Below are 10,465 nucleotides of genomic sequence, written 5' to 3' on the forward strand. Positions count from 1 at the left end.
CTCCCTAAGGAAGGGGCAGTGTTACGACAGTGGAAGTCGCGTGACGCTGTGAGTATGCGCGTTGGAATTTCTAGAATTATCTGGGAACCCTGCGAATGTCCGAGTGTTTGCTGGACGCCATCTTTTTTAGTATATAAGTCTGGCAAAGAAAGCCTGCGAGATAGATAGATAGATCGGAGAGATAAATAATTGAGTCAAGCGAACAGTAGGCATTGTAAGTAAAGATTGTGAATAGCTGTGACTTATAGCATGTGTTATAAAGGTCGTTAAGTTTAGATGACTGTTGAGATTCTGTGAATTACAAAGTTGTATCAAGAAAGAATAAACTAGTTTTAATTAAAAAAGGAGTTGCATCGCTGAAGTTCCTCGGAAAGAATTTATACCGGAAATTAACAAAGGAGCAGAGACATAACAATAGCTTAAGTGATGTGTGAATTATAGTTGTCATGCAGCGTTTCAGTAAATCATTACATATCTCATTCAAGTGGTGTAGTGTTAAATGTTTTATTTTTATATATATTTTAGCTTGGGCATTTCATAGGTTAAAATATTGGTGGAATCAGCCAAACATCTGAACAAAAGTAAAGGGATGTCAAGGCCTTAAAACATCGACTTGTTTACTATGAGAAACTATAACTGTTGCTACCTTTAGCATTTTTCATAGTACAGTAATCCTCCTTAAAAGGGAACACATCTGACATCAATGGTGACTCTTGGAACACCGTGAATAATTAAAGTAGCAGGAACTTATTTGTTCTCCTGACAGATGCTTTATATTAAAACCAACATAAAACATACAGCAATTTTGGAAAACAATTCTCTCATAGATAGGAGAATAGAAAACATGTGGCAGCTTCGAGTACCATGTGTTGATGAATATACTTTGCACTTTCAGCTTTATCTGCATTATATAAATTTTAGTCACATTATTCATTTAAAAAAGCTGAACAAAGCTATTGTGGTTGGCACGTACTCCTGACCACCTGTCATTCTTTTGATATATGGTTTAAGATTAGGGGCTGCTATTTCTGAGTTTACAATAAAATAAGCTGCCATTAATAGTCCCAGGATACTTCTCCATTCATATATTTTTTATAACGCAACTTTGGTATTTGTTAAGCTTCCAAGCTAAAACATTTTCTTCATTCAATGGCTGAATATAGTCTAGTGATTATTTAGTGTGCTGTGGTTGTGAATCGGTCCGTTGCTAAAAGCTTGCACTGCACACTTTGGAGCAGGAGGTCCGCTATAAGAATAATTGTCAAATCCTACTATATGTTCAGATGAGTGCCGATGATTTGCTACCTTCTCTCAAATAAAAATTAAGGACGACTATGCACAAATACCTTTTTTGGTAGCTTTTTTCAAACTTTCTGAAACCAATCATTTCTAGTTTGACATATAGAAACAAAAGTAAGATAACTACCCAAAACGTTTATTCTATATTTTCCTGTACTTTTGGGAGGGGAAATACGTAATTAACTAAATTATTTGCTTTATAAGAATAATTCTTTCATCAGACAGTTACATAAACCACTTTGCAAAAACAACAGTTGTTCAATCTTTCTTTTTATTCCAGTATTACTGAAATAAGAATACATCGAACTATTAGATTTATTTTTACAAGTTTCCAATGGTACATATATATTTTTCCTCAGCATTCTTATAGGTAGCGTAGCGGCATGATTTATATTCTTATCGTAGCGGGAGATTTGGACATGTAATGTTATGTGTGGATTAGTGCGTGTAGGCGTGAATGGTCTATTGATGGCGACTGGTGATATTTCACAGTTAGTCTGTAAATTAATTATGCTCCTCTTTTTGTTAAAACCTTGAACAGAAACTTTGTTTTTAGGGCACGAGACAGGAGTACGTGCCGTTAGAATCGAAATTCAATTTCATTAACGTTAAACACTAAATTAAAATTTAAACTAAACCAAGCCTACTACTAGTACTAATATAAGTGGTACGATTATTTAGTAGTATTTGTACTAAGCTATTTAGTTTGGCATTATCATGCATGATTAATATAATGTAACCTTGCTAAATCCTTGTTAATTTCATTCATTGATCCTCTGGTTAGACTAAACACAGCGGCACAAGTGCATCTTTTTCACACTTTGCAATTCACTTATCAAGTGATAGTAGTAAAAGTTGAAACTTTCAGTTTCAGTACGTGCAAATCTAAACCCCAAGACTGGCAAGAGTGAAAGAGATACTAATAGTCATGCTTTAACTGATTTAAAAGTCAATGTCGTATCGTAGTAATAGTTGTAGTACTAGTAGAGCCATTAGAGACTTAATCAGTTAATGGATATGCTGGACGATGGGAATTCTACAGCCGATGACATAATACTTGGTAATACTTTTGTTTCCTAGAAACTCAGTCGAAACACTCTTGAACTTGTATTTAATTTTACTAAAAATCTTGTAATACTAATCATGCAAACAAAAGCATTCTAAGAAAATTAGTAAATAAATTAAGATTGTAAAAGAATACCTTATAGTTATAGGCTATGTAAAGTAAAAATTTATGTTAAAAGTCAAAATGATATTTTTATTTCAAATTCAAGCCAGAAACATGAGAATTTTACTTTATTAATGTAATTTAGAGAAAAGAGAAGAACATCTTAATTATTAATACTACATCTTCATGTGTCAAATGGTTTTAGATTATTGAATGTCAAAGGCAAGTCAAAATAATTAACAAATTCTATAATTAAAGAGATTCAACAATAGTACATGGACATTTAGACAAGTTTCATATATCACAGATAGTCAGTATGGATTTATAAAGGGTTATGATATTAGGAACTGTGCTAATTGTTTTTAAAATATTAAATTTAATATTGATAAGGATAATATAGAGGATTTGGTTTACTTTAGCTTTTACAACTACAAGACTTTTAGTAAGGTTACAGATAAGAGGCTCCTTAGGAAGATTGTACTAGGTTGCAGTATGAGAAAGCTTGTTTAGTGATATAATAGTTATAAGGATGTTAACTGGGGTGAAGTAATAGTGGATTAATATTACCAGTGGTTTCTGTGCCAAGCCCTTTCTTCTTTCTCATTTTCATTAAAGAACAAGTTTTTTGGTTAAATTTGAAAAATATATAAAACAAGCTGAGGTATCCGTCCTTTGTCTGGGGTATGAACTTAAGAAAAAGTGGGAGTGGGGGTGGGATGTTATGATAAGTAACACAAAAATCCTAACTTTCACACAGTTTATTTATAACAATAACAATATTCATTATTACCTCACCAAAAGTTTTGTATAAGCTTTAAGAACTCGCTATGTATATACTGAAAACATGATATATGCCATGCAATGGTCAGAGTGACTTTGTAGGAAGAGGTACTGGCCAAAGTAATGGCAGTAGGAGTGCTTCCTGTTACTAGCCTTGAACAGTCAGCTTTTTTAGTGTTCTTCCTCACTGTTTCACATTATTAATTAATTTTCGACCATTGGCCATAGAAGTGTCTCATAGGCTGAAGTTGTAAGGTCAAGGGTCAAAGTAGGAGGTGGGTATAACTCAAATGGCTCTTCATATTAGCCTTATGGTAAAATAAATATACTTAGTATTACCAAAAATTGTTTAATCTCGGGGTCTAAGTTAAAGAGAGGTCCAGTTCAATCTACACTTTGATCAACATGTGTTATTGGGTTATACTGGTTTTGGAGGATTCCACTCCTCATCAGTTACCCTGAACAAAAGTTAAACAAAGAAAGATAAGCTGGACCTATATCGTAGTGAAAAGTATCAGATATTATGTTTGAGCCTTATGGTGACTGTTGCAGAAGCAACTTTATCTAAGTTTATGGATTACTGCAATAGTGACAGCCATTTTTTGTCATTGCATTTTTCCATAGTGAGTGCTAGCACATTCTCGGAGATATATAAGATGTTTATATGCCCTCCCCTCTACACTGTGTGTATGGTGTGTCACAGAAAGTTTTTTCTTTGTTATAAGGACATGATGCCATCTATGAATGTAGTTAATGTTAACTTATGTGAAAGATAATAAATGCCCAATAACAGCAGTAAAGGTAGTTTTGAATCTCCCACTAACATGTCCCTTGTTCCAAACTATCATCTCGCAAAGTTTGGTGTAGATTGGCCCAGCGACCTAGGAGTAGTTAGATAATGGACAAACAGACAGACACAGATTTGTGTGTTTTATATATATAGATTAATGGATAATTCATATTGTACTGAAGGTGCTGTAGTTTTACAGAGAAAAGTGTTCTAATTTAATTTTGTGTTCTTGGAAAATGTCTTTTAATCTTGATAAAAATTATGTTATGCATTTTTGTTATCACAACATTAATTACTCTTATATCTTTGGTGGAGAATCTAATTAAAGTTGATGTGGAAAAAAGTCTAGGCACAGCTATAACAAAATCTTTAAAAGCTTTGTAGGTAATCTACATTAGATAATAGTATGGTAAACAGAATTTTAAATTGTATACAAAGAAATGTTGAGAGGGAGTTGAAGAGGTCGTCAGTTTATCATACAAAGTGTTAGACCTCATTTGGAATATTGTATTTATTTGAATTACCTTATTTAAGGACATTTTGTTTTAGAGGGTTCAAGAGGAACTACCGAGGATGGATCTAGGCATTGAGGAGTTATTATATGGGAATAAACTAAAAGATCTTTACCTGTTTTATGTGGTTAGAAGGGCTTGGAGGGAGAGTATTGAGGTTGTTAGAGGCTTGGAATCTATAAATTCAAATGATATTTTCTTAAAAGGTACTGCATGCAGTAAAATTATAAATATGGAAACTTTTGAAATAATCCATTTAAGGCAAGGTTACTTTTTAATTGGATAGTTTGCCTTCAAAGGTAGTAGAAACCTCACCACTGAAGGAGTTTAAGAGGAGAAGGCTGAATATTATAGAAATCAGGGTTAGGTGTAGGAAAAGGAGTTATATAGTTTTTAGTAGGATGGTAGTTGAAAATGGAATAGCATAGATGAAATGAGAAAAGGTACAGCCAAAGAATTGATAATATTTAATCACCCACTGTATGAATCTGTGGCTGTTAAGAAAGTAAAATAAACAATCAGAAAAAGGAAAAGCTTAGGATTGGAATACGTGAATATCAGATTGCAACATAATGAAATATTCTGACTTAATTACAATAAGAAAATCTAGGTTTTGCATGTATAAGTGTAAACAGTTTTAAGAAACTTATGTTGCATATGCCAATTGTTGGGTGTGAGCCTGCTACTATATGTACACATTTAATCTTAATGTGACATATGGATAAGAAGGAATCCTTTGGTCATTCAAGGCTGTCCTTGCTCACTCACCCTTGGAAATATTAAACATTTGAATACAACATGTACTTACCAGTTGCTTCAGGTCATTCCATGTGCTTCAGCATTCGCAGTACAGCTAAAAATACCCATTAGTACTTTAATTTCATCAGCAAACTTTACTAATTATCTCCCTGTAAATATCTTAGCTTTACTTTTGAATGGTATTTGCATGTTTTTTGTAGGTTGCATATAGGTTAGTTGAAACAGGGGTGGTATTTAAAGAAGATAAATTTATTTTAAATGTGTTTTTAACAACTTAGTAAGAATGTGTCAAAGATTGATTTATGAAAGTCAATTGTTACAACTTTCTGTGTTAACTTAAAAATCTAGATGTCTTGTTATTTATTATAGTGTACCTAGTTTTTGAAATGACAGATATGTTGTAAAAACTAATTATTTTGTATTTGTGTAAGATTCTAAGCAGGTCTCTTGGGCTTTTTGTGAAGCTTAAGCCATTGTGTATAAATGAACAAGTGAGTTGGATGGATTTGTTTCATCAATTTCTGGAAATGGGAAGCATTTTGGAATAGATGGGTTATACTTAAGGAGTGGAACGGTTTGCAAGATTTTTCAACTCGAATGTAAGGACAACTTTAAACTAGGTTTTGACAGAGGTGAAGACCAGGATCAAATAATAAATGCAAAAAAACAAAGTGTGTAGAAGATTGCAGAATTGGAACAAACCATGGTGCCAATCTCAAGAAGAGGCTTACTTATTATTATTTCTACTGTTAAAGTACAATGTACATTAATAAAAACAAAAGTAATGAGTATAAAACTCTTTTTGGAGATGTACTGCATCCACCACATCTGAAGGCAACTCATACCCTGTTAGAAAATAGAATTAGTTGAATATTACTCCTATCTTACCAAAATTTATGCATGTCCCCTTGTTTTTCTATTAATTATGACAAAAAATGATGATGCATCAAAACTATCAGTTACCTTAATCTTAAATGCTTCTGTCATATCCCCTTTAATTTCAGAGTTCTTAACCTGTCATCAAATAATAACCTTTTAGTCTCGGATATTAAACTTTTGGGTGTAGTTGACTCTGATGAGGTTGCTGCTGGTTTACACAGGAACATGGGTTATTTGGCAAATTGTGCTTATAAATAACAGATAGTATTGTTACGTCTCTGTTCATTAGTTAATTTTCCGTAAATTCGTTCCGACAAAACTTTAGCGACACAAGTCCTTTCTTAAATAAAACTGGTTTATTCTTTCCGAATACAACTTTACGATACACTTAATTTCAACAGTCGCTCTATAACAAACGCTATAACTCACATCTCATGTGGCCAACAATATTTTATCCGCATACATTCAATTACTCATTACACTGTTGTCCCGTCACATTGTGAACGTCTTATATATACCAGACTACCCCCAATCTAGTAGTCTCCCGATAATTCATGAAAGGTCGAGAAGGACGTGGCGTGATACTAGTCACGTGACCTCGCTGATGCAACAGTATTTTAATTAAGCTAAGTGCAAGGTAATGGATGTGAGTTACCTTAATTTAAACTATAATTACCAATTTGATGAGAATAAATAGTGTTATGGAAGAAAAGATTGTGGTTTTTTTTTGGTTGATCAGTTTTATAATGCCTTCTGACAGTATGTTATTGCCAGTGGGAAAGCAAATAAGATTTTGGGTTGTATCTACAACAATGTTAAATATAAGTCAAAGTAAGATATATTTTCTTTGTACAGATCTCTGATTAAACCTTGTGAAGTATTGTGTTCAATCTTGGGCTCCTTACATTAAAAAGGATATGAAGTTGTTGGAAAGGATCCAAAGGAGGGCTATTATAATGATTTCTGGGATTGAGGGTCTGTCATACAAGGACAGGTTAAGGTTCTTGTAGTTGTTTTCTCATGAGAAAAAAAGGGTTAGAGAAGATCTGATTGAAGTGTTCAAAATTATAAAGGGAATACATTGGATTGATGCATGATCTCTTTTCATGTTTAAATGTAAGAGTGGTAGGACTAGGGGACATAGATTTAAAAATTGGCAGGTTAGATTTTGTTTGCAAATTATGTAATTAGGGTGTTCAGCCTTTATAATAGCTTGCCTTCAGATATGGTCGACACAACAGGATAGAGAGAGAGAGTTCTAGAGGCAGCTTGATGAATACTTAAAAAGTCAGAATTGGATATAGTCATAGTTGATGAAGTGAATGGGACAATCAGAATGGATCCAAGAGGCCCCTTGTTGTCTCTGAAGTATAATGATACATTTCAGCTGAATAAATACAGTTTTAATTTATATTGCTTCATTTAAAAAAGTTAGGATAAACTCAAGAATTAGATTATATTGTTATGTACAGAGAAAGGTAGGGTAAGAAGTGAACTTATTAAAGTTAGATTATTTAGGGTGCTAATATGATAAAAGCCTCTGATTTCTTTGTGCTGTATATTAAAGATAATAGGATGAGAGGACACAAGCTTAATATTTTGAAAAGGCAGGTTTTATTTTTCCAATAAAATGATTGATTTATAGGATGTTGCCAATAAAAAGGTTTAATATGATTTATAGTTTCATATACCTGTAGCTCATCCACATGAAATTGTTTTGCTCTGTAAAGTTTGTCTTGTTAATAGTCATACTTATTTACTGATGAGATGTGTTTATAGGTTTTGTTTAATGTAATTAGGAACTGTCAAGGCTTACATAAAAGAAAATCATTTCCAAGAACTTGAAGCTGTGTTACTTGCAGAAGATAGCACATGCCACTACTCTGTATCACTACAGTGAGTAAACGACTTTTGAATGTTTTGATGTTTGATAAATCAGTCTTGAAAGAAGTATTGCTCCTGAGTTTTATATATCTGTTTGTGTATTTCAGCAAATATGAAAAAATAGCAATAGAAAAATTAATGATTTTTAAAAAAAAATTACTTTTTAATTTAAGAGCAAAAAAGATTATTGCTACATTTTATAGACTGAGATCTTATTTTGGGTACTGTGTCCAGCTTTGGATTCCTTACTATATGAATTATTTTAACATAATAAACTTAAAATTTGTATTTATTCTTTGTGGATTATAGAAGGATTAGATGTGACTTGATTCAGGTGATCAAATATACTAGGGTTAACCTTTGTTAAGTGTGTGGATGTTAAAAGCTTCATTTAATTTGGTTGTTTTGTGTGGATGGAAGGATGATATCTGTGGGCCAAATCTCCTTCTATCACTTATCTTCTCCTTTATTCTTCTACAGTAAATACTTTTTATTCTGAAATGAATACTCGCCTCTCAGACAGAGAGCCTCTTCCCTCTTGAGTTTGCATATTTTGCCAAAGAGACTTGCAAGCCATCAGCTTTGTGAAAACTCTCACCTAAATTTCATGTGAATTGGCAACACTGCATGATGATGTCATAATGCAACAGAATCATCCACCAATAAGAGTGTGACACATCTCTATTTGTATTGACCCCCTCTACATTCATGATCATGAATCCTTATTCTTTTCCTCAGCACAGTCATGCACTGACATGTTTCAGTTTGAGATTTGTGTATTTTTTTAATTTTTAAAATTTTACTTCATTGACTTTATTAAAGTCAACATGAATTCACATTTTAATGTGCATATTTCTAAAGCTGATGTGAGTGAAAAATCTTGTTACACAAAACAAGTCAGTGCCATTTTTACTAGAAGTTATTTTCTCATGGAAGACGTGACAACCATCTTCTATCATGTGGTGGGGTCCATTATGCAGTTGGGACCTTCTTTTCCTGACTCTTCCACTCACTTCCTTTCCATAGTTTTGCTCCTGAAACTGATGTAGATGAATTTGAGCACCAATTCTCACCTCCACGTTTGCATTGTGAGCTTCTGTATTTCATAAATGACACTCTCAGAATTCCACTGACTTTCTTCACCTTATTTATCAGATTTGTACAATTGTTTTTTTTATATTTCATCCCTTAATTGTTATATCACTTCTTTTGGGGCTCGTCTTCTCTCTTGTGGTTTTATACCTTGTAATCCCTGCCTATCTCCTTTATTCTCCTCTTTAGTCATTCCCATTCCCAGTCATCAGAGTCACCTTCCCAGTTTGAGGGGTTCTGATTCATTATTTGCTACTTTTTCTCTCTAAAGCTAACTTTGCCCATCTTCGTGAATTTATTACTACCTTTTACCTTGGTATCTCTCTTCCCTTTACCTTAAGTTGGTAGTCCTTCTCTGTTTCACTCGCTTCCTTTTTCAGGAATTTCGATCTCTCCTTTTTTTTTTCTTCTGCTTCCATGGCCCTTTCTACCTCCTCTACCATTTCTATTCTTCTCTGGTTTTTGTTGTTGGAACCTTTGGAGAAGAGTACCCTCTTATCCCAAATTTGTCTCCTTTCCACAATTTTGTAGGACCTTGATTTTGCCCCTTCTCTTCATCTTTTGGAAACTTAGTGATGTACCTGACTCCCCGGTATCATGGGTTCCTGCTGCTCTCCATCATTCTTCCCTCACACCTTTGAATTTTCAGATTGTACCAACTTTGACCCATCAATTCTGTTTTTTGTTCTGGCATTTCTCCTGCTCCCGGTACTATGTCCAGTAAACCATTCATCATCCACTTCTCGTACCAGTTCTGTCCAACGTCTTACTCACAAGCTAATAACTGGTGATCACCTGTTCTTTTTCTCCCTTCATCTCCTTGGTCATAACTGGTATCCTTTCAACTCCCATCTGATCCTGCATACCTTCAACATCTTGAAGGAATGATGTTAGAATTAAGGGAGCATTAATCCATCTTGATGGTTCATAACCCCTCTCTGGATTTTCTCTCCCATCTTTGTTTTCCTGCTGAAGATCAGGGAATGTCATCTAATTATTGACATTGCTTCTTTCTGTGGTTCATCACGCAATATCAGATTGTAAATTTCTCTCTCCATTGGTCATTTTGGCCCAGTATGTGGAAGACAAAGGTGTATGTTTAGGATGCTTTTCTCCATATCCAAATCACCCTGTACTCACAATTTATTTGTCTATTCATTCATCGGGATCACATTTTCAGTTCTGTGCTTTTCTTTTCAATATAATGGCAGCCCCATTGCATTCTCATTCACATTAACTTTTATCATGTTCTGGGTCTTCAATCCATTTTAAGTTGACAAAAGGTTTTTCCTTGCCTGTCCC

General features: G+C 33.7%; 1 protein-coding gene across 1 annotated transcript in view; it reads left to right on the plus strand.

Annotated features, from left to right (window-relative positions):
- Window positions 1–1,724: 1,724 nt before the first annotated feature.
- The window catches only part of LOC111086450 (DNA helicase MCM9-like), a 48,058-nt gene continuing 39,317 nt past the window's right edge, over window positions 1,725–10,465 (plus strand). Inside the window, exons 1-2 of the mRNA XM_022389371.1 lie at window positions 1,725–2,359; window positions 7,987–8,083. Coding sequence (XP_022245079.1) covers window positions 2,311–2,359; window positions 7,987–8,083 — 146 coding nt within the window. The 5' untranslated portion in view covers window positions 1,725–2,310. The remainder of the gene's footprint in view (window positions 2,360–7,986; window positions 8,084–10,465) is intronic.

The sequence above is a fragment of the Limulus polyphemus genome, unplaced genomic scaffold (assembly GCF_000517525.1).
Source record: "Limulus polyphemus unplaced genomic scaffold, Limulus_polyphemus-2.1.2 Scaffold1112, whole genome shotgun sequence".
NCBI lineage: Eukaryota > Metazoa > Arthropoda > Merostomata > Xiphosura > Limulidae > Limulus > Limulus polyphemus.